This window comes from Carassius auratus, chromosome 49, assembly GCF_003368295.1.
Source record: "Carassius auratus strain Wakin chromosome 49, ASM336829v1, whole genome shotgun sequence".
In the NCBI taxonomy this organism is placed as follows: domain Eukaryota; kingdom Metazoa; phylum Chordata; class Actinopteri; order Cypriniformes; family Cyprinidae; genus Carassius; species Carassius auratus.
Window position 1 is genome coordinate 5,894,463 of NC_039291.1, and position 25,303 is coordinate 5,919,765.

The 25,303-nt window shown below is 40.2% G+C and overlaps 2 protein-coding genes across 3 annotated transcripts; both read right to left on the reverse strand.

The window, feature by feature from the left end:
• Positions 1-446: 446 nt before the first annotated feature.
• Positions 447-15,978, reverse strand: LOC113066084 (somatomedin-B and thrombospondin type-1 domain-containing protein-like). The gene is made up of 5 exons (XM_026237708.1): positions 15,144-15,978; positions 5,587-5,757; positions 4,961-5,084; positions 4,490-4,666; positions 447-3,200 (listed from the first exon to the last, which is right to left on the reverse strand). The coding sequence occupies exons 1-5, from the start codon at positions 15,370-15,372 to the stop codon at positions 3,083-3,085; spliced, it is 819 nt and encodes a 272-aa protein (XP_026093493.1). The 5' UTR covers positions 15,373-15,978; the 3' UTR covers positions 447-3,082.
• Positions 15,979-20,388: 4,410 nt separating this feature from the next.
• On the reverse strand, positions 20,389-23,083 carry LOC113065935 (uncharacterized). 2 transcript variants are annotated; one of them, XM_026237470.1, is made up of 7 exons: positions 22,732-23,083; positions 22,536-22,581; positions 22,198-22,337; positions 21,701-21,833; positions 21,531-21,617; positions 21,391-21,446; positions 20,389-20,922 (listed from the first exon to the last, which is right to left on the reverse strand). In XM_026237470.1, the coding sequence occupies exons 1-7, from the start codon at positions 22,922-22,924 to the stop codon at positions 20,783-20,785; spliced, it is 795 nt and encodes a 264-aa protein (XP_026093255.1). In that variant the 5' UTR covers positions 22,925-23,083; the 3' UTR covers positions 20,389-20,782. The 2 variants fall into 2 exon arrangements, with proteins under 2 accessions (XP_026093255.1, XP_026093256.1); XM_026237471.1 differs by having other exon boundaries at positions 20,389-20,948.
• Positions 23,084-25,303: the final 2,220 nt, after the last annotated feature.

Consider the following 25,303-nt stretch of genomic DNA (forward strand, 5'->3'; position numbering starts at 1 on the left):
TGATCCTGAATGACTTCGAGTTTGAAAAAGAATCCTGAAGAAAATATTAGACTATCGAGCTGCTGGCGGCTTCTGCTTTTAGTATTAAAAGATCTGTACAATTTAAGGTTTCAGGTTTTAAGCTGTTCTGATGTCAGACACTTTTTGAATATATATTCCTGATAGTGTGTCAGAGGTCTCTTTTTTATTTTTTCATAGTAATTGAACTGAAAGTTTCACAAAATATGTTTGTAATGCAGGAACGTAAATTTGTAAATTAAAAGATAACTATTTAAGTATTGCCGATGACATTTTTTTTTATTATTAAAAAGCTTTCTGTTACTGTTTGTAAGAACTGATCAACTGTTTCCACTAGGGGTTGCAGGTGAGCCAAATGTGAGCTTTGTTTTGCCTTTAATTTTGTTCTTGGAGATCTTTCAAAGAAAAAAAAAAGTTTGAAACAATACTACTGTAAAAACTAAAGAGATTTTAATAAATATATGCAAGTAAATTTATTAAGATTAACCCCTTGAGATTTCCTTTTCGAGGGGCTCCCAAAAACAATTTAACGTAATCACAACATAATAACAACAAAACAGATTAATAAAAAAACCATAAACACAACCAAACAACAAAACACTAACATTAATTAGAAAATAACACCACAAAATTGAAATAACAAATATGAAAGAAAATATACTTATCAATGAATCCAATCAAATATGAACAAAAAAAATTAATAATAAAGAAACAGTAACATCTTCAGTGATAACATTTACAGACCAAAACTAAATATAATTAAGTTTGCTTAAAAAACTTGAAGCAATAGTTTGAATATATGCAGGTAAACTATTCCAGTCTGTTGAGGCTTTAAACACAAAAACCCTTTCTTACCAATGTTTTTATTTTTTATTCATTTATTTTGACACAAGGAGCAAGTCCGAACAGAACTTAACAGTAAATACATCCGATTATGAAACTGAAGTCAATGAATATGTCATCTTACTGTATGTGCAAAGATGGCCACTGGAGTGCATCATACATTGTACAGTGATGATAAACAACATCACAATATTCAACAACTGGAAGTTGAGAGACACGTTTCTTACAAACACTGTATGTGAAACAATTTTGAGATTGATGTACAGTACTAATTCCAAAATTGATTTCATGTGGAATATGATTAATATGTCACTAAAAGGAAAGTGAACACACCAAGATATTTATTAGTATCGAGTATGCAAAGGAGTACTGTCTTGATATAATGCAAGAATAAATTTTGGATTTAAGTTTCTCTCTAAAACCAAAAATCATAATATAAGACTCATCATGAAATAAGATTTACTAATTTAGTATCCAATCTTGCAAATATTAAAATCATACTGAACAGAAAACTGAATTTGTAAAATATCAGAATTAGACACATATATGACAGTGTCATCGGCATAAAGTTGAACATTACAATTATTTAAAATGCATGATAATGAATATAAATAGAAAAAAGAAGGGGTCCCAATATTGAACCACCTCTTTGTTGAACAAAAAATATGATTTATTGACATTGTGTTTTCTGTTATGCAAGTATTAATTAAACCACATAATTTCATTTTGAGAAGACCAATAGCATAAAGTTTATCTAAAAGTAAATATTAATCAACCAAATCATCAGAAGCAGCAGCTGAAAACACGTCATTAATGAACTTAAGTAATGCTGCGTTTGAAGAATTATTGGATCTAAAGTTGGATTGATATGGTGATAAAGCATTATTAATACATAAGTAATTAGAAAGTTGTTTATAATTTGTTTTTTAAATGTAGATATAGAGCATATAATAGATTATAGGAAAGACATTTTTTATAGTAATTAGAGTTTGTATTTCTTACTTTTATCTTATTTCTCAAAAGACTACTTCCTTATCGGTTTTCTTCTTCATCAGATGACTTATTCAACCATTTGTTAAAATCACTGAGTAAAATAATTAAATTTTTTACCAAAAAATATCAAGCAATTTAATGACTCCACTGGTCAAGATGGTGAATTATATAGCTTCCAACTAAGCTGTCCTCCAACCACTACGCTTGTATCTGTATTTTGTCCAAATCCCTGAAATATGACTCATCAGAGCATATACTAAAATTTTACCAATCGGCAACAGCATGTTTTCATATGAATGTTTTGTACTCTTTTATTTGCTATAATTTGGGTTTCGTGTAGCTCAGTTGGTAGAGTATTGCATTATAGGACTACATTTAATCATGCGATCGTGGATTTGATCCCAAAGAACGCACGTGCTCATAAAATGTATAATGTATGCTCTATAAATCATAATTTTGCATGATTTCTGTGAGGGGTAGGTTTAGGGGTGGGGTTAGGTGTGGTCCTTCGAGCGAATAAGCCATCTAGTAAAATATGTACAAATTACTGTGAGATCGGTATAAAAAGTCCACCCATTCCAAATAAATAAATGTGCCTTTTGATTAATGGCATTATATGTTATTTAATATCGACAGATGCAGCACGATACTGTCCTTATTTCTACACTCGCTAGAGGACGCTTAACTTTAAAACATAAATATAGGTCGTAATAAGGTGCTTGCACAAATGACCTATATGGTCATTTTTTTTGGGGGGGGCAGGCTCTTTCCAACAGTTATACATTTATTTGAATGAAGAATTATTTTAACAAAACCTGGAGCACCTATCATTCCTATAAATACAGAGTTCTGGCACAAAACTCTAGATGGCGCAGTCCGATAGGTCTAACTCAATCTGACCTAATGACATCTTTATCACATGGCACTGCTGATTGGTTCTCTCCTGTCTCAGTAGCCAATGAGTTTGCTACTCAACATTCAAATATATGACTAGCGCTTGCCATAGCAGTTGGAGCTTGCTTCAGAAACCCTCCACCTTCCCCAGTTCCACCTGTATAGATCTGCTACAAGGTGATTCATGTATGCTCTATGCCAGCTATTTCATGTATGTTATATTTACAGCAGCAATAATAGTATTTGAAAGTATGTTGTTGTTGTTTTACATATGTAATAGGATATATTGTTTACTGATGTATTTTATCAAGGGGGTTGAAGAAGCAACTTATGGTTAAATGAAAATGAAGCTGTGCACTTGTGGACAGGAGCAGTGCTGTAGTCTCTGCACTTTCCTCCATGTTCCTCTGCAGCGAGGGCTTCCCACAGCCTGCCAGTGTAGAAGCTCATCCCTGCCAAGACAAGAAGCGTCTTCAATCAGATGGCAGGTCCAAAAACCTTATTTTACGCTATGAGTAATTCTTCAGCTGTGTGGTTTATAGTTAATTTGCATTTTGTTTCATATCATTCCATGATATAAATTATATTTAAACATTTCTGGAATAAAATGCTTGACTCTTGTCTTGCTATTTTGTAGTTTATACCATTTAAAAGTTTGGGGGCTGTAAGAATTCTTTTCTGTGTTTGAAAGTCTCTTACACTCACCAAGGCTGTGAATAAATAAAAAATGTATATTGTGAAATTTAACTTAAATATATATATATATATATATATATATATATATATATATATATATATATATATATATATATATATATATATATATTTTTTTTTTTTTTTTTTTTTTTTATGTAATTATGTGATTGCAAAGCAGTCATAACTCCAGTCTTCATTGTCACATGATCTTTCATAAATCAGTCTGATATGCTGACTTTGTTCTCTAGAAACATTTATTCGTATTATTCTTATTACTGATAAAAACAGTTGTGTTGATAAAAAATTTAGTTGAAACTTTGATGCATTTATTTTATTTTTTTTACTTTCTTCTCCTGGATTTGTTTGGTGAATATGAAGTGTAAAAGAACAGCATTTATTAAATTCAAGTTAACATTATAAAATAATTAACTGGCAAATTATCAATGTAATGTGTCCTTGCTGAATGCAAATATAAAAGCTTACTTTCTTTTTTTTTTTTTTTTTTTTTTTTTTAATAAAAGCTTACTTTCAACTCAAGCTCTATTAAAAAAAAAAAAAAAAAAAAAAACTTCATGAACATTTTGTTTAGATTATTTTACTTTAAGTCAAAAACTGAAATGTTTTCATAGCCAATTTTTATATTATACATATCAAAGTCTGGGGCTTGCAAAATAATCAAATCTACACATAAAATGTCTGCAAAGCAATGAAGACATTAAAAACATGTTTTCAACCCAGTTTTAATTTGAAATCTATTAGTTTTTATAAAATTCAAGCCTGTTGTCGAAGAAACAAGTACTACATTAAGATAGCATTAGAAATCCTAAAGGTCAGAAGTAATCCATTCACAATGGTGCTGAAAGCCACAGATTTAATGTGGCCAGAAAGTCCGTAAGAGCCTTTTGCAAAATGTCTCATGAATTCTGGTGATGTTTCTGCATGAAAACATACTCTGACCTCACAATGAACTCACAAGATGATTTGCTATTGTTGCTGCATCAGAAACAGGTCCTCTAACAACACTGTGGCACTTTGGCTACTCTACCTCTCAGCTAGGTTGCCGTCTCCTTGGCAACTCCAACTGTGGTTGTTCATCGCCGGAGGTTGGCAGGCCACACAGACACTGTAGCCTTCCCTCAAGTACTGCATCCAGCGCGTGTAGGGTCTGTTCTCCACCATGCACTGCGGTGTCAGAGACTCCATCTTGAACTCAATACAGAAACTGTGGAGCACATGCCATCATCAAGTGACTTAAAAGTTGCCTTGTGTTAATTGTGATGAAATAGTTATAAGAAATAGTCACATTGTGATGTTAGCACTGTTCCAATTCACAATTACAAAATATAAAGTCAAAATTATAAGTCATCACATTTACAAGACATAAAATTACAATTACAAGAAATAAAGTTAAATATTAAAAATTGTCTTTGTGGCTTAAAGCAATGAGCTATTTGTTGAAATGTGTAAACATCAATAACAGTGTCTTAGTGCTTGTTTAATCTACGGTGATACATACCCTACATCTGTTGGAGCCCTATACAAATCGTGAGTTCTGCCTTTGCTGTACTCCATTGTTGTTATGAATGCTGCTCCTGGATTTAATCCAAAACAGTCCATGTTTGAGTTCCACCTAAAAACATCTAAGTGATAAATGTTAGACCATCAAGTAAAAAAAAAAAAATTCCCTTGTTCTTTGATTGAAGCACTGTGTTTTTTAGCTAGAAGTGTGTTTTAATCTCTGCCAGTGTAAGCAAGAAGGCAGAACATATAAAGCAATACTGAAAAAGAAGTACACTTAATTGTATTGAATATGTAGTGTACTTCAAATCTTACTTATATATATATATATTAATCTGATTACAGAAAGGAGTTTACAAAAAACCAGTACACTTTCATGTTTTTAACAATTTAAAGTAATAATGTAAAAAAAATTTTTTACTTTATATTATAAATCATTGTTTTAATAATCTCTTGTCATGCTTAATAATCTCTTGTCAAGCTTGTACACTTATTTTGATGTGTTTCCTGACCTACCTAATAAAGTACTTGATATATTAACTGTACTGATTTTTGGTTTTTAACATGTACAGTATAAATTGCAACTTCATCATTATAGATGTGTTACTGTAAGTGAATACATACAATTTAAATACTGATACTCCATGCATCCGGCCTGTTCTTCCAGCCTTGGACAGGCCTGTCCACTATTTTGGGGCGGTCTCTCAACGCTGCGTCTCCGGACCCGGAATGAGGGCTGGCAGTGATGAGCGCACCCGCTCCAGTGACTCCACTCACTCACCACACACGGCTGAGCTACAAACACAACCCACAGGTGAGAAGTGAAACCAAGATCACCAGGGTTTTGACAGATCTACAGTATTCCGCTGTTCAAACCAGTGGTCAAAAGCAAATCTCCAAGGGATCCTTGATCCAAGATGTGTCATACTGTAACTCAGTCTCTCTCAAGAAACTTTTTTTTTTTTTTTTTTATAAGAACCAAGATTCCACCAGTCTTGAAAAATCTGGATATCCGAGGTAGTCTCATAAAAAAAAAGGCCTGGAAAAGTAATTTAAATTAATACAATCTTTATACATTATATATAACACAGCCCATTTATAGCTGTACATTTTCCTAGTTATGTCAAGCTTAAAACTATTTTATTGGGCATTCTGAGTATAATAATATAATATAATATAATACAATATAATATAATAATAAATTAAAAAAAGATAAATAAAGAAAAATAAATAAAGAAAAAAGAAAAAAAATTATCCAGTAAATCAAAAACAGTTTTCTGTGGCCCGCAAATATTGTTGTAGAAATAAATATTGAGGCCCTGGAGTCAAAATGGTTGAGAACTACTGGTTGTGACGATCGGAGACCCAGGGAAATACAGGAGACGAAAGATCCAATCGCAGTGTGGTTTATTAAGGGTAATCCAAATCGTAATCCACCAAGCCGGGGTCAAAACCAGAATACCATCCAAACAAACAAACAAAGAAGGAACAGGAAAGGGAACAGGAACGGGAACAGGAACTCGGAGACGAGGAACTCGGAAGACAAGAAAACTGGGTAACGGAAGGAAACGGAAGGAAGGACTCCATGCAGACAACAGGAAAATACTTGTTAATATAGGGAGGCTAATGACTAATAAGTGAAGGGACCTGGTGTAATTAACAGGAGTGCAATTACTGTGATGAAGGGACAAGGCTAGTGGGAATTGTAGTGCCTACAGTGAGGTGCTAAGGGGAAGTGAGGCCACTAGTGGACACCCAGGAAAACAAAGACCAGACAGCATGACATTACCCCCTCCTCCACGGAGCAGCTACCAGATGCTCCACCCGAACCCAAGAAGAGACCAAAGAACAAAGAGACCAGGAGGGAGGTGGAGCGGTGGAGGAGCAGGGGGAGGGACGGAGGGCCAAGTAAAATGGGGAAACAGAGACAAGAGGACCAGGTAAAATGGGGAAACAGAGACAAGAAGTGCAAAAACAAGGAGTCCAGGAGGGAGGTGGACCGGCGGAGGATCAGGGGGAGGGACGGAGGGCCAGGTCACATCCGTGCGGTCAAGACAGAGGCCCACCAGGGTGGCGCAGAAGACCACCACATCCGTGTGGTCGAGACAGAAGCCCACCAGGGTGGCGCAGAAGACCACCACATCTGTGCGGTCGGGACAGAGGGCCACCTAGACAGTGCAGAAGACCTTCCCAGTGGGATCGATGACACAGAAGAGCAAGTCTGGTTAGGCAAGTATGAAACAGAGAACATGAACAAGTTAAGGGTTGCCTCCGTGGCTACGACAGGATCAGTTGAGTGCTCAGAGAGTTTGGCTGAGACGTGACGAGGCTCAGGAAGTTCCGCAGAGGCGAGGAGAGACTCTGGTAGTTCAGCCGAAATGAGGATAGACTGTAGTGGTTCAGCAGAGATGTGACGAGGCTCAGGAAGTTCCTCAGAGGCGAGGAGAGACTCTGGTAGTTCAGCCGAAACGAGGAGAGACTGTAGTGGTTCAGCAGAGATGTGGAAAGGCTCTGGTAGTTCAGCAGAGGCGTGGAGAGGCTCGGGTAGTTCCACAGAGAAGTGGAGATACTCTTGTAATCCCATGGTGTTTAGACTGGATTCCAGAAGATCAATGGTGACTTGCCCTTGCCCATGAAGATCAATGGTGACTTGCCCTTGCCTATGAAGATCACTGGTGACTTGACTTTGCCCATGAAGATCAATAGTGACTTGACTTTGCCCATGAAGATCACTGGTGACTTGACTTTGCCCATGAAGATCACTGGTGACTTGCCTTTGCCCATGAATATAGTCGGTGACTTGACCTTTCTCATGAATAATACTGGTGACTGGACTTTGCCCATGAATTTCACCGGTGACTTGCCCTTGTCCATGAATTTCACCGGTGACTTGACTTGACTCCGGAGTGTCAACGGTGACTAGCCCTGACTCTGGAAGGTCAACGGTGTCTAGCCCTGACTCTGGAAGGTCAATGGTGACTAGCCCTGGCTTGGGGCCATCTTGTGCTGTGGCGCTGAGCTGGTGGCCATCCTGCGTCGTGACGCTGAGCTGGCATCCACCTTGCCTCATGGCGCAGGGCTGGCGGCCATCTTTTGCAATGGCGCTGGGCTCTTAGTGGATGGAGTCCTTCTGTGACGATCATGACCCAGTGAAACACAGAGAAAGAGAGATCCAATTGCAGTATGGTTTTTTGAGTGTAATCCAAATCTAGAATACCATCCAAACAAACAAACAAAGAAGGAACAGGAAAGGGAACAGGAACGGGAACAGGAACTCGGAAGACAAGAAAACTGGGTAACGGAAGGAAACGGAAGGAAGGACTCGATGCAGACAACAGGAAAAGACTGGGTAATAAAGGGAGTCTATTGACTAATAAGTGAAGGCACCTGGTGTAATTAACAGGAGAGCAATTATTGTGATGAAGGGACAAGGCTAGTGGAAATTGTAGTGCCTACGGTGAGGTGCCTAAGGGGAAGTGAGACCACTAGTGGACACCCAGGGAAACAAAGACCAGACAGCATGACACTGGTATATAAATATTAATGTAATGTTTCTGTCATGTTGTCACATAGCAAACTTATTTGCATTATTAGTGTTATGAAGTGTTTTTGAATGGCACTGCATTAACAGTGAGTCAAGGTAGATCTGACAGCTCAGTGTAAAATCAGACACTGTATAGGATACATGACAGATAACAGATCTTTCCTTTTTTGTTAATAGTTTTGCATTTGACAGCTAATGCATTACTACACTATGAATGATTTGACACCGACTGATCTTGTATAAAAGTAAGAAATATTGTCCTAAAATATAAATTCCTCCACATGTCAATAATCAATTAACGTCATGTGAAGTGAATAGCTGAATGTTCATGAGAATCAAATCCATCATCGAGGCACGTCTTTTTTAAAGGTGCTGTATGACATACTTTTGTCAGGACAGATGAGGACCCAAGAGCGGAATGAGGCTGGAGAACAGAGTTTATTTCAGAGGACGACTTAACGTCAAAAACAAAACAAAATAAAACAAAACCCCTCAAGGAGGAGAGAAAAAGTCTTGACTTCACGCTGCTCAGCGGGCAGGTCGAGCGCTCAGCCTCCGCGAACGCCAGGAGAGAGGAAGCAACAAATCCAACAACGGCAGGCAGGAGAATAGTCGGGCAGACAAGGGGTCAAGCGAGGTGCAAACAGGGCTGAGAACGGCGGGCAGTATCAGAATCAAAAACAGTCCAGATCGATAACCAGAAGAGCGGTCCGAAATCCTCTGAGGGCAAAACACAGGTTACACTAACTGGGCAGACAAACCAACCAGCAAACTGACCAGAACAGGACAGAACCGAAGCCAAAGGGTCACAGAACACACTGACAAGGAAGGGTGAAAACCAAGCAGAATAAATAGGGTGAGTAATGAGATAACGGGAACAGGTGAGTAATGAGATAGAGGGGGAACAGGTGCATCGGACAAGCCGCAGCAAAGATTGCAAAGCGAGATCAGCTGGCGCTAGGGCGAAGGGAAGAAAAACCAGAAAAATATAAAAAATCAGAGAGAAAGAAAAGAAAGTAAAGAAAATGAAAACAAGTGTAGAAAAATGAGTAGAAACGAAAAAATAAATATAAAAACGAACGAAGTAAGAAAAAGGAAGAAAAAAGGACAGATCATACCCGAGTCCTGACAGTACCCCCTCCCCCAGGAGCGCCTCCCGGCGCTCCCGAGGAAGGGCGGCGTTGGTGAAACTGGTCGATGAGCGAGCGGTCCAGGACGTCCCGGGCTGGAACCCAGCATCTCTCCTCCGGACCGTACCCCTCCCAGTCCACTAGGTACTGATATCCCCGCCCACGGCGTCTGGAGTCTAAGATTCTCCTAACCCTATATGCAGGAGAACCGTCAACCATAACAGGGGGAGGGGGGGCGACAGGGGAAGACACAGTAGGAGAATGGGGGGAACGCAAGACAGGCTTAACTTTGGACACATGGAAGACAGGGTGCACACGACGAAGAGAATTGGGCAACCGGAGACAGACCGTCACCGGGTTGACGACCTTGGCAATGCGGTACGGCCCCACGAACTTAGGTGCCAACTTTCGTGATGGGACTCTCAGTGGCAAATCCTTGGTGGAGAGCCACACGCGTTGTCCGCAGACATAACGGGGCGTCAACCTTCGGTGGCGGTCTGCGGCAGCTTTAACGCGTCCCCTAGCTCGGAGAAGCGCCTCCATGGCCCTCCTCCAGGTGCGGCGACAACGCTGAACAAAAGCCTGAACCGAGGGGACAGCTGCCTCGGAGCCCTGGGAAGAAAACAGAGGAGGTTGATAACCCAGACTACACATGAACGGGGACATACCTGTAGACGTCACCGGTAGCGAGTTGTGAGCATATTCTGCCCAGGTGAGTTGATCACTCCAGGAGGAGGGGTTATGGGATGCCAGGCAGCGGAGCATCCGACCGAGATCCTGGTTGGCGCGCTCGGTCTGGCCGTTGGTCTGTGGATGAAAGCCTGACGACAGACTCGCAGAGGCTCCAATCTGTCGACAGAACTCTCTCCAAAAATGTGAAACGAACTGGGGCCCCCTGTCAGAAACCACGTCCTCCGGAAGGCCGTGAATCCGGAAGACGTGATCAATGACCACCCGGGCCGTTTCTTTAGCCGAGGGGAGTTTAGGAAGAGGAACGAAGTGGACCGCTTTGGAAAAGCGATCCACCACAGTGAGAACCACAGTATTGCCACTGGATGGAGGGAGTCCAACTACAAAATCCAGGGCAATATGGGACCAGGGGCGGGATGGGATGGGAAGCGGCATTAACAGACCAGCGGGAGGAGAATTAGAGGATTTATTCTGAGCACAGACCGGGCACGCCCCCACGAACCGGCGAACATCCTCCGCCATGGCAGGCCACCAAAACCGCTGGCGAATGGCTGCCAGGGACCTCCTCACACCTGGATGGCACATGATTTTGGAGGAGTGACCCCACTGGAGAACGGCGGAGCGAACTGACCTGGGCACGAAGAGCAGGCCGATGGGACACCCCGCGGGCACTCCGACTCCCCCCTGCGCCTGTCTGACGAGCTTCTCGATTCCCCAGGTAAGCGCCCCCAGCACGCACCGCGGAGGTATAATAGTGTCAGGGGTCGGGGCGCCTGGAGAAGCGAAAAGACGAGACAGCGCATCGGGTTTAACGTTCTTGGACCCGGGTCGATAAGAGAGGGTGAAGTCAAAGCGCCCGAAGAAGAGCGCCCACCGAGCCTGTCTGGCATTTAGCCGGCGTGCAGACCGAATGTATTCTAAATTCTTGTGGTCAGTCCACACCAGAAATGGAACGGCCGCTCCCTCCAGCCAGTGGCGCCACTCCCCCAAAGCCAGTCGAACAGCCAACAACTCGCGATCACCGATGTCGTAGTTTCGTTCTGTGGGAGACAAACGGTGTGAAAAAAAGCACAAGGATGTAATTTGTTATCCAGGGGGGATACCTGGGAGAGCACGGCACCGACACCAACCTCTGACGCATCCACCTCCACCACGAACTGCCGGGAAGTCTCTGGAGTTACCAGGATGGGAGCTGAAGTAAATCTGCGTTTTAATTCATCGAACGCCGCTTGGGCATCCGCTGACCAACGGAAGTTGATCCTGGTGGAGGTTAGCGCGGTCAGAGGGGCCGCCACCTGCCCGAAGTTCCTGATGAATCGCCTATAGAAATTGGCGAAACCCAGGAACCGCTGTAACGCCTTGCGGGAATCAGGAGTCGGCCATTCGGAGACGGCTCTCACCTTCGCAGGGTCCATGCGAATCCCCCCTACCGAGATGATGTGGCCCAAGAACGAAACTGACTGAACATGGAACTCGCACTTCTCCGCCTTAACGAACAGCCGATTCTCTAACAGCCGCCGAAGCACCTGTCTGACGTGCTGGACATGATCCTGAAGAGAAGAGGAGAAAATTAAAATGTCATCTAAATAAACAAAAACGAACCTGTCGATCATGTCCCTCAGCACGTCATTGACAAGTGCTTGAAAGACAGCTGGAGCGTTGGATAAGCCGAAGGGAAGAACCCGGTATTCAAAGTGCCCGCGAGGCGTGTTAAACGCGGTCTTCCATTCGTCCCCCTCCCTGATCCGCACTAGATGGTAAGCATTGCGAAGGTCCAATTTTGTGAAGAACTCGGCCCCCTGCAAGAGATCGAAGGCCGAAGACATCAGCGGCAGAGGGTACCGGTTCTTAACTGTGATGTCATTCAACCCCCGATAGTCTATACAGGGGCGCAGAGAGCCATCCTTCTTCTTCACAAAAAAGAACCCCGCACCGGCCGGAGAAGAAGAGGGACGAATAATACCGGCTGCCAGAGAATCACTTAAATACTTCTCCATCGCTTCGCGTTCTGGCGCGGAGAGAGAATACAGCCGCCCGCGAGGCGGAGAAGCCCCAGGGAGGAGATCGATGGCACAGTCGTATGGTCGGTGAGGAGGAAGAGATACAGCCCGGGACCTGCTGAAGACCGCCCGCAGATCATGGTAGCAAGCAGGAACTCGAGAAAGATCCGCCTCCTCCTCCTGTAGGGAAACAGAAACAGAGACCGGGGAGAAAGCAGACTGGAGACAATGTGTATGACAATACTGACTCCATGACAAAACTACACTGTCTGCCCAGTTAATGTTTGGCCCGTGGCGAACGAGCCAAGGATGACCCAATACTAAAGGGACAGATGGAGAGTCACAGACTAGGAATCTAAGGTCCTCCCGGTGGTTCCCGGAGGCAAGAAGACTCACCGAATCAGTGATCCGCGAGATCTGCATAAGTGGCCTGCCATTGAGTCCATGAGCGACTATAGGTGACTGCAGGGATTGGATGGGTATATCCCGAACGCGAGCCCACTCCTCATCGATGAAGTTGCCCTCTGCTCCTGAATCAACGAGTGCTGAAGCCTTAAACAGAGTGTGTTTAGTAGACAGAGACACAGACAGAAAAGTGCGTGACCTGTGAGCAGGGGAAATGGCAGTACCACTCAGATTTACGCTCTGTGGCGAACGAGCAGCCTTAGCTGGACAGGAGTGAGCTCGGTGCCCTTGAGCCGCGCAATACAGACAGAGACCCTCCAACAGGCGGCGCTGTTTCTCCTTGGGCGTGAGGCGCAAGCGATCCACCTGCATAGGCTCACACTCCTCGGTAGTCTGGGATGGAGGGACGAACGTAACAGGCTCGGAGTCGGCACGAACTCGACGGCGAAGCTCTCTCCTGGCGTCTATGCGGAGGGACAGGCTGATAACATCGTCCAAGCGTTCTGGAACCTCGCGGGAGAACAGTTCATCCTTGACTGAGTCATTGAGACCCTCTAAAAAGCGAGCGATAAGGGCCTCGGCGTTCCATCCACAGGTAGCGGCCAGGGTACGGAACTGCACGGAGTAGTCTGCCACTGAACGCCTGCCCTGTTGAAGGCGCGCTAACAGTCGGGATGCCTCCTTGCCGAAAACAGACTGATCAAAGGTCTTGACCATCTCCTCCTTAAAGGAACTGAAGTCCGAACAGCACGCGGCCTGTGACTCCCATACCGCAGTCCCCCAATCACGTGCTCTACCGGAAAGCAGGGATATGACATACGCCACCTTGGAGACATCTGACGCGTAGGTTCGAGCTTGAAGGGAAAACACCACCTCGCACTGAATAAGGAAAGCTTTGCAATTAGTAGGCTCACCGGAATACACGGGGGGGTTGTTCACTCTCGGCTCAGAGGAGGAAGCGGACGGGAGAGGCCCGGGAGGCGGAGAAGGGAATTCCTGACGAGTGAGACGATCGAGACGACCCACTAGATCCGTGATCTGAGCCGACAAGGCATCCACAGAGTGACGGGTGGAAGAGAGTTCTATCTCATGACGGCCCAGCATCGCTCCTTGATGCTCCAAAGCCGCCTGCCAAGTCGAGTTCTCCGCTGGGTCCATTCGTGGTCAGTGTGTGGTGTCAGGACAGATGAGGACCCAAGAGCGGAATGAGGCTGGAGAACAGAGTTTATTTCAGAGGACGACTTAACGTCAAAAACAAAACAAAATAAAACAAAACCCCTCAAGGAGGAGAGAAAAAGTCTTGACTTCACGCTGCTCAGCGGGCAGGTCGAGCGCTCAGCCTCCGCGAACGCCAGGAGAGAGGAAGCAACAAATCCAACAACGGCAGGCAGGAGAATAGTCGGGCAGACAAGGGGTCAAGCGAGGTGCAAACAGGGCTGAGAACGGCGGGCAGTATCAGAATCAAAAACAGTCCAGATCGATAACCAGAAGAGCGGTCCGAAATCCTCTGAGGGCAAAACACAGGTTACACTAACTGGGCAGACAAACCAACCAGCAAACTGACCAGAACAGGACAGAACCGAAGCCAAAGGGTCACAGAACACACTGACAAGGAAGGGTGAAAACCAAGCAGAATAAATAGGGTGAGTAATGAGATAACGGGAACAGGTGAGTAATGAGATAGAGGGGGAACAGGTGCATCGGACAAGCCGCAGCAAAGATTGCAAAGCGAGATCAGCTGGCGCTAGGGCGAAGGGAAGAAAAAACAGAAAAATATAAAAAATCAGAGAGAAAGAAAAGAAAGTAAAGAAAATGAAAACAAGTGTAGAAAAATGAGTAGAAACGAAAAAATAAATATAAAAACGAACGAAGTAAGAAAAAGGAAGAAAAAAGGACAGATCATACCCGAGTCCTGACAACTTTGACTGTACTAAAGCATAAAAACACGAATACATTTGCAGATAATCAGGAAACATGCTAATTTTACATATTTGTTTCTCGGAAAAAATAATACTACCAGCTATTCTACATTGAAATTGTGTATTTTGGGTCGGAATTTCAGTTTTGGTTTGCCATCTGTGTGATTCCACCCTCTACAGTTTAATCAATAATATTTTGACAGCCTGGGTTTCCAGTTTGCAGAAAACCCAGCATACTGTAGCCATGGAAGCGACCAAATGAACTGGAACGGAATTCACAGATTCTACCCGACCTAAAAAGCCTCGGCATCCATCAAAGCTCTATGACCACAGGCATCTTAAAACACAGATAAATCAACTCGTCTATCATTTTAAAACTATAGTATTCAAAATATGTACTGGTAAAATATGGACTGATGTTATAGGGGAAAAAAACAATGTTTATGTCTAGTAATTAGATTGCCATCTGCCCAAATATTACTGTACCACATACCTGGACACTCTGTTGGGTAGTCAAAGCAACAATCTTTAGTCTTTAAACACCTCTCATCACAATAACATGTCCCATAGACAAGGTCCATCCTCCAATCTGTAGTGACACAGGTGAAATCTGTGCCTTGACAGCACCTTCCTGAACACCCCCCTTTAGCAAACTGGTACATCCCAAAAAGAGCGGCCACCACCAGAACGGCACTCTGTTCCACTGAAAAGAACCCCATCATGTCCAAATAAACTCTATGCTCCCCCAAATAGTCTAAAATGACAAAAGTATCTGTTAATGTCTTCGGTTCCTCTTGAAGTCAATGCCACTGGTCTCATTGCTGGAGAGGAAATGAACACAGGTGAAGTCATGCTTGCCGGAGGAATCCTTGTGACCTGGAATTCCTCTGGCCACACAGCTCTTCCGTTTGCCCAGAGAATAAACGCACTTACAGAGAACTAAGGCAGAAAGAAAAGAGCTATTCTGTGGCAATCAGAGCAGAGGAATTGAATGTCCACCCCTGATCTGTCTGTTAAATCTGTCTTGAGTGTTTCTAACCTTGCTCCAGCACACAAAAGTGGAAGAGGTTGAGGAAAAGAGAGGTGGGGAAATGTTGTTTGAGTGAAGGGTGTGTGAGAGCTCTTCTCTCTCTCTTTCTCAGCTCTTTTGGCTCTTTTGTTGATCTCAGATCAGTGCCCAGGCTGTTTCCACCGGACAGCAGAGGTTTGTCCGGCAGGGAAACAGGGAGGAATGTGAACATTTGGCCTTGCTCCAGTCTCCAGAGCCTGGGGCAGCACACGGCCCTGTTGCTGTCACATCACCCTGCTTCTTTACATCGACTCCACAAAAGCAGACAGTACATGAGCGCATCCACCTCTGCTATGCAAACTCCCACCGAGAGCCTCCATGTTATGTTTGGTAATTAATTGTGGTATGTCTGCAAGGTTTCCGGAAATGTTATTAGGTGAGAGAATTAAGTTACAGAATTAGTTTTTATCTAATCAGTATACAACCATAACGGAATCAAAGTCAGGATCTGTGTGTAGGTTTATTTACAACACACTGCAGAGTTCAAAGTCCACATATAAACCAGTTTACAAAGAAAAACTGCAGGAAAAGTTTAATTAGAAAGTTCAGACATTCAAAAATGCAAACAAGGTGCATGGAAAGGTCTGGGGGGATGGGGTTCTGTGTGTGTGTGTGTGTGTAATATTTGAAGAGGTGTTCTGAGTGGTTGTCAGCACATTGCTTGAGTGTTCTAATGGTTGCTAGGGTTTTATGAAATAATTTAATGTGCTATAAAGTGGCAAACATCACGCAAGGCACAAAAATGTTGATGTTGAGAGCATGTTTCGTGTCTATGCTTCCCTCCACAGGGAACTCAGCCTAATCATGAGAAGAATGAAGGGCTGCTCATGCACAGGGAGCAGGATCAAGGCAAAGACGGGATATTAGTGAGAATTAACCTCTCGGAGATCTGTTGTGACTGTCGGCAGCTGTGATTGTTCACTGCAACAAAGGAGCAGATTCAAGCAAGAGTAACACTCTGTAGCATCATCATCAAACAAAAGGAAATGACATCACTTCCAGTAGGAACTGCTGCAAATGGGAACTGTTCATAAAAACATAAAAACACATTTGTGTGTTCATCTAGCATCAGTCAACTATTTTATTATAACATGCAGTTGAGAAAACATTAAGAATGAATTTCCTTTCAGTGCAGGTTTCCTTTCAGATACGATGAAAGTGCAGCAAAGGTATTTTTGCATCAGAACCATTATTTATGTGGCAGATTTCCCTGCTGTCCCTTGAAACGTATGCTCTATAGAGTCTGAAAAACAGGTTTGAATGGACCTTCCACATTAATCATGATTAACTGCATTGTAATGCATTGTGTGTGTGAGGGTGGTTAGTGTTTATGGTGAATAAGTGTAGGAGAGTTATGTGGGGTCATGTCAGTGTTATGCATACCACAGCCCTATGAGAAAACCATCCTGGATACAAACTGCCAATGTGGATACCAAACCAATGCAAATAAATGCTCAATTGAACCAGCCTCATAGCACTGGTGCCAGAGCACCCCTATGTACAATGATCCATTTACAAAGATTTCCCCCATGCTGCATAAAGCTGTTTATACATTTTAATCTACACTGCTGCTTAAAAGTTTGTGTTTCTTAAAAGAAGACTCACTAAAGTTACATTTATTTTGAGAAATGTTGTTACAATTGAAACTTTTTATTTTAATATATGAATATGTATTAATATATGTATTTTATTCCTGTGTTGGAAAAGCAAAATTTTCAGGTTTGATGCTCAAGTAATGTTTCTTATTATCTACACCTTTTGAAATCTGTTGTGCTGTTTAATGTTTTTGTGAAAAAATATTAATTATTTAAGTATTATTATTATTTAATGAATTTTAATTCATCCTTTTGAGAAAAAAAAAAATTTATTAAAAAAAAATCTTACTGACCCCAAACTGTAGTGTACAACTTATACTGTTTAATATAACAAAATATTAACAATTATATAAATGTTATTTCCAGAAACAAGAAATTAGCTTTTACATTGTTAATGCACTAAATCCAAAACAAATTATTAAAATACATTTTGTTAAATATTTGCTTTTTATTAATTTGCAGTGCATCTTTTCTCCATATTATAGTCATGTTAGATGTACAGTATAACGCAAAACTATTGTAATTCATTTTAATTCCGTGTTTTGTAATAAATAACAGTCTTTTCAAAATGCTTCTCTCAAGTTTTCACAGCATTTTATCATGATCTCCACAGACTGCTTATGTTCTATATCATCTTCTGTATATCTCTTCTTTTAGTGTGATGTTATAGTGTTTATACTGAATGAGATTTTGTTCAGGTTTCCAGAACTTCCTCTTCACTCAGTTTCCATCTGTCACAGTCTGATGGCTTGTTGATAGAGTGACTCAGCTCTTGGTTATGTAGAGAGCATCCATGCAGACAGCCGATTCTGTTTGTCTAAGGTGCAGGTGTGCTCTCATTGTTGACACTGGACATAACAGAGTCTGTTTGTCATGCACATCTGAACCAGAGTGCATAGAGAGAGAGGAAAACTACTCTGACAGAATGATGTTTGCCATCAAGATTTCAGAACAACATTGGTTCAGCAGTTTTTAAAGACATATCAGTGGACCAGTGACCCCTGATTGACTCTCACAGTGACTGTTTTTCTGAATCTAGTTCCAGTGAGGTGTTACTCATCATTAGCACATGAGGGAAGGTTGTAAAGCTGTACATGATGGTCTCTGATCCTGACTAAAAGTAGTGGGCCAATGTCAGTGTGTCCAAACTGCAAATGTTATTTCATCAATCAATCAATCAATAAAAATAAGTGGAACAGCTAAAAAAAAAAGAGGCACCGGTGATGTAAAACCAAATTTGAATGTCATTTCAGAAGCAGAGCAAGTTATTACATCTTGATGAAAGACAAACTTTTTTCTTTGGAAAAACATGCACCAATGAATCCTTCACATTAACTCTTAGGAAAGCAAAAGGTAAAGGTCAGTTTTAATTTGTTGACTTTAAAAAAAAGAAAGAAACTGTTTTAGTTTGACATTTTATGTTTCACTGATCTATCTGAGAAACAGAGATTAAAACAACTCTAAAAGGTCTCTTATGTTTTATACTGGACATATTAATGTCACCTGATCTCAAATTCATTCTTTGAACTGGACTTGTGTTGTTCGTTCTTACTGTTCTATTGAGCTAACCCTCAAAACTCTTGCCAAATCTGGGCCTTTCGATTCGAGGATTTGGCTGTGTTTAGGTTTGGCTTGGGTACCGTCTCTATTCTCAGATTCATAAAGATAGAGGAGGACACTGTCTACTCTCTGGAGTGAACTTACTGAAGTATATCATTACCATTAACCTGACGAGGTCACTTTCCTTTCCAGTGCACAGAAACCTCATGGTGGTCATTTTATGGACCACAAAGGCCAAACATATTGTATGATACTCATTTTTGTTTTAATTTAGTCCTCATTCAAATGTCTTGAAGTTCATCCCTTTAAGTATCTAATCATAGGCGCTAGTTTTCAACTACCCTGAAAACATAACTAACATTTAAAAGGTCTCTAATATATAAGGGTTTGGAAGTCAGGTTGATTTGGAGAGAGCTGAGCTGAAATGATAAACCTCTTGTGGGCAAGTCTAAAGTAGTGCTTTATTAAAATACTCTTTGGTTACTGTTTGTTCCAGGTCATTTTGACTGACTAAAGTTGAAAGTCACTGTACTCAAAAAAAAAAAGAAAAAACAACAACAAAAAACACCATGAATAGTTCTTGAGCAGCTTCCTCACTTTGGCTCGTAGCAAATGTTCTGAATTACTACTGATTAATATTATTAGTATTAAAGGTGCAATGTGTAATATATACAACAAAACAATTATTTACAAGAACTTTTTAAAGGGAAGGGTGAGCTGGGACTGAGTCGTTGGTTGCAATTCGCAACCTCACCGCTAGATGCCGCTAAAATCTACACACCGCACCTTTAAAAATACTAATAATAAACATCACCTTCAAGAATTAATTACCATCTCAAACAAATTAATAATTTATTGATTCATCATATAAGAGATGCTGATAATAATAACAAATCCAAACATCGCCTTTATAAAAAAAAGGATATATATAATAGTAATAATAACAACAAACCCTCTAAAATAAATTTGTATAATTTATATATAATTTATTAATTTAATAATAATAATATACAAACTTATGGAAATCATTACAATTGTAAACAAATAAATTACTTAATTTCTTTTTCGATTACTAATAAACAACCCTCTAGAAACTATTATTATTATAAAAAATATATAATTAATAATAACCCAAAAATAATAACATCCTTCTCATTGCAGGTGGTTCCTGTAATGAAGTCTTGAAGCCAAAAAGATCTCTCTTCTATCTGCCCAGAATGTGCCAACCTAGTTTTGAATCAACCTGGCCCTTTTCCTTTCGACAGTAGACTCTTTGGTGTAGAATGGAGCTCTCCCACGCTCTCCAGGAAAGCCTGCGTTCTACCTGAGTTCAGCTACTGCTGTATCTCTAATGTACAGTGTATTATCAGCTACAACATACAGCAGCCATTTGTTAGTGATTGCTATTGGCTGATATATGAGACTAACAAAACTATCAATCAAAAAATATAATACACTTACAGTTTCATATTATTTTATAATGCAGTTCTTTTAAAAATAATTAAAAGAATTAGTATCTTTGATAAAAATATGTTTATTTGGATATGATCATATTAAGTACTCAAGGCAGTACACAAAGCATTGCGTTTTTTCATCTATGCAACATGATTTAGAAAACATTTTTTAAGTGCTATAATTCCATCATCACTGTAAGTTTAAGGCAAAGTTAAGGCAGTTATTCTTGGCGAATACATGATACACTTTCATGTAAATTTGATTTTAAATTCAACAATCCCTGATAGTTTTAAATCAGAAATGTAAATGGTTTCTACAGTCGTTGTTTTCCTTTAATTTCAGTTACAGTACAGTGGCTGTGCAACAACACTCAAGTTTTTCTCCTTGAATTTATTTGCTCCATCTTGGCACAGCTGTGAGTCGAGAGCTTCTTCTTTGGCTAATGAACTCCGATTAGGAGTCCTGCCTATTGAACTTTTTGAGTCTCTTCATTCTCTCCTGCCGAACTGTTTCTGCTTCCAGAGAGGAAATCTCTGTGAGCCTCTGAACAAAAGAGGCCGAGGCTCCCAGGTGTGGATCAGGGTACGACTGGGCTGAAAAACAATTACCGGCCCACAGGCTGGTTAGACAAGAGCACAGTTTGCTTTATTCAGGTTTACACAGGTAACTCTCTTCTCACCTCATACAAAAGACTGGGAATTTTAATAATGGCCTACAATCTGGTGGGAAGTGTGTGTGTGTGTGTTTAAGTGTTAAGTGAGTTAAGTGTGTGTATTCAACGTTTATGAGCTCATGAAAAACTCATGCGCATGTGAAATTCATCAGTGTCTGTGGTCTGAATCTGTAACAAGAGTGAAGTGAAAGATCTCATCTGTTAAACATTGAGCAAACATCTAAATAACACATGCTATGAGCTCAGTTTACCAGCGCCAACTGACAAAAATAACTAAGCTTTCAAAAATAGTCTATTTAAATGAGTTATCATGACAATAAATCGGTTAATTGATGCTAAGTAATAAGCATTTAAACATTAGCTTTAAGCATAAAGCTGAAATGCTCACTTTTGTTGTTAGCGCCATCAGAGAAGAGATTGCGTGCTCTATTTTTCATCCTTAATCTGAAATGCAAAGGGTATATTAAATATGCAATAAACAGAATATGTATAGCCAAATTTTAAAATACAATTTTAAAATATTGTTACCTGTTTTGTGATAAACAGAGTGGTCCACTGACAGATGGAGTGGTGGCTGGTAACAGAACTGATGGAAATGAAGCTAGATAATCAGACCTGGAATGGATGTAGCGAAATTTAGCAATTGGATGAGAGAAAAACATAATGCAATATTTCAGCAGTCTTGTTGAAGAGCTCACCCGCAAATAAGTGGTCTTGGGTCGCGTGGGCAGAGTTCCTTGCGGTGGGCAAATCTGGTGAGATTGTGAGAGCGGTAAACACGGAACTCCTGAGAGAGTGGATTCGTTGGGTTGTGGCTTATCAGAACATCATCTGTTTGGGAAAATAAACACAAAACTGAAATTCAGAAATAAGAGAACCATCTAACCACGTTAGACTACAATTATTGCAAAAGCATTCTGTGATTAATTTGACTTAAACAGTATCTAAAGAGAAGATGCTGAAAATATTCATGCATGTTATGTGCGCCATCTAGCGGCTGCCCCACTGAAACTACCAATTACACATTTGTTCCATCTCATCAATTAATGATGTGACAGTATCACAATCTGAATACACATGGGATTAAGATGCTTTCTTTGACCCTTTTTTTACCATTTGTGTTCTAATAACGATACAATGAATGTCTCAAGCATGATTACAATCAAATAAATGGAAAGTAGGATAAATACTGTACCTTCAATGCCATTTGTGATGTATGTTCCATTTCTCCATCGTTTATCAAATAAGAAATGCCGGCCAGAAACATCACAGTCATACACATTGTTTTGTGAGGTTACGTTTGAGCGGTTTTTGGCTAGAAATGGAAGCAGTGGCCTGTGAAGTTGGAAAGACGCAAACAATGTGGAATAATGGGTCATATATAGTGGTTTAATTCATGTTGCCATTACACAGTGTTTGTGTAGAAATACACCTGGCAACTTTAGTGACTTTTTCAGTCTTTGCATAGCCTCTCTATAGATATAACGTTATATACAGAATGTCAACATTGTTTTATTTTGTTAATGTACTCACCCTTTAGTACTAAAGCTGACACTGTGAGGCTTTAGATCCCTGGAATCTACAATTTCATATTAAACATAAAATGTAAGTTACATGTTAATAAAACATCTGATACAGTTCATGATCTGGACACGTTTTAGCACTGAACATACAGATAAATGCATCCAGTGAAGTCTTGCTGGAGGGACACTGAAATGTGAACACTCACCGCTCGGACTGCATGGGCATTTCTGTGTCTCTGAGAAAACCTTCAGGCTGGCCTCGGCAGACTCTGGAGGGCTGGAGATGGAGTTTGAAGGAAGAGTGTGTCGGGTCTCTGTAATGTCCTGTATTATCATCAGAGGAGCTTCAGTTGGCAGTGACATCAGTTTAGGTCTGACGACGCTAGTATGAGGCTTCATCTCCACTTCAGGTGCCAGACAAACTATAAAGTCATTTTAGTCCGTTTAAGAAGCTTAACGATAGATGCTACGGCCATTGTTTAATTCCGGTGAATAAAAGTGAAAAACGGAAGCTGATAGTCCATTGTGTGGACGTTTCCATAGTTACTGCCAAAACCACGTGACACAACAGTTTAGTGACAGGAGGATATCTCATGGAGGTGAGTAAGTTACTCTTTAATTTTATTTTTCATTTCGAAAATGTAGTATTTGGATATTTTAATTATGGAAATGTGTATAACGAAGTGTTTTTTTTTTTTTTTTTAATTAATCTATTTATTTTGCTGGTTAAGTTTCACATTCATAAGTGTACATTTTCTAACAAAAAAAAAAAAAAAAAAAAACTGTTTTACAGAGTTTTATAACGAGCTGGAAAATTACCCGTGTAACGTTACTATCCAACATAGTACTAACAGAAAGGCAATTAAAACTGTCCGTTTGTGTTCTATATTTACAATTATTTGAGTAATGTAAAGGTCATGCTTGTCTATGATTGGATTTTTGTTTTGTCTATTATTATTATTTTATTTTTTATTTTATTAATATTTTATATTATAGTATTTTGTTATTTATGTTATTATTTTTTATCCTTTGTTACTGGCTTTATATTGTCTGTTTTGTATCTTTCGTTTAAAGCATAAAACAATCTGGTTGAGAAGAGTTTAAATAATAAGTAATAGAGTCTTCATTATATAGATAAGCAACATTTTATTTGATTTTACTCATACAAACGTAAACGTATACGTGTATATTTATAACATGATCACACGTTGGTTTCAATTAGTTTAACTACTCTTAACAATTGAACATCTAGATTAATTTGTGAATTTGATGTATCTTTTGTTGTATTTACTTATGTGTTTACTGTACTGCATAAAACTAATGTTACGAATTTTTAAAACACGTATTAAACGCAGCAGAATAGATTTCCCGAATAAGAATGTGTAATGACAATGTCAGTCCAAGAGGTGGCGACGTTGTAAAGGCATTTTTTTTATTATTATTTATTTATTATTTATTGGAATACATGAAACAGTCTGTACCTTGCTGCAAAATATGATAGGAAAGAAGATATGCCTTGTTTCATTCATGAAGTTATTCGTATACCGTGCAGCTGAACAGATATTAAATACATAAGCTTACAGCAAACTAAACCTTTAATATATCAGACTTAAGGATGACTGAATCCCATTAACTATTAAGACATGCATAAAAGGTTCAATTAGCTCATCATATTTTCAGTAAACTTAAGTGAACACAACCATTAAAGTACTGAAGCATCCATTGACACATTCAGTCACTGTTATGACATTTTGAGACATCGACTTTCTATGGAATACCATGTTCATTGGTTAAAACCTGTTTATAATGTGAGCAAGTGGATTGTTTGTATGCATAATTTATTCTTGTCATAGATTCAATGATTAGTTTATGTGAAAAGTCACTAAAACCCCTTACAAACTACTTCCCCTCTAGACTGTCTGGTGAATCCTCTCCCAGTCCCAGCAGCTCTTTGCATTTGGTCGCACATCAATCGATCTGCTATTGAGAGGGTTAGCCACCATCACCACTATGCCCTGTGGTCTAGAAAACATGTCAGACTAAAGAGCTGCTGATTTAGACAAACCTCTACAGATGTGCCACTGAGGGTATTCCCGCTGGCCACAGACGCTTCAGAAACTGATCTGTATCTGAACACAAAGAACTGCAGAGGGCAGTGAAGGCAGTGCGGTTCATTACTAGCCATGAGCTATCCAGCATCTCTTGAGAAGGATGTCTTAAAAAAATCAGATCCATTCTTAAAGGACTCAACCATCCCCGTGACCTACTGTTTTCTCTTTTGCCATCTGGTAACAGTGTTCTGGCAAATAACTGTTTTCTTTCTCAGACTTTATTTGTATTGCATGGGAACAGACATGCAAAGCCTTCAAAGTTGTATGGTTTTAGGATTCAGTTCGTTTATACTTCAGCTGGTTTCCATATAAATGTATATATTACCAAATGTGATAACACTTTAGAATAGGTAACACCCATTAGTTGTTTATTAGCATGCATATGAACAGAATATTAGCCATGTATTAGTGCTAAGCCTAATTAAGAACATATTAATGCCTTATTCCACTTGACCTTATTCTACATCCCTAATTTTACCCACTACCTAAACCTAACAACTACCTTACTAACTATTAATAAGCAGCAAATTAGGAATTTATTGAGAGAAATGTCATAGTTAATAGTTAACAAGTGTTACTGATTCTAAATGTTACCCAAAATGGAATGCGCAAAGGCTTTTTAGTGTTTTTCTGTATAAAATAATGAAGAGCTTTAAAAGGTTTCATT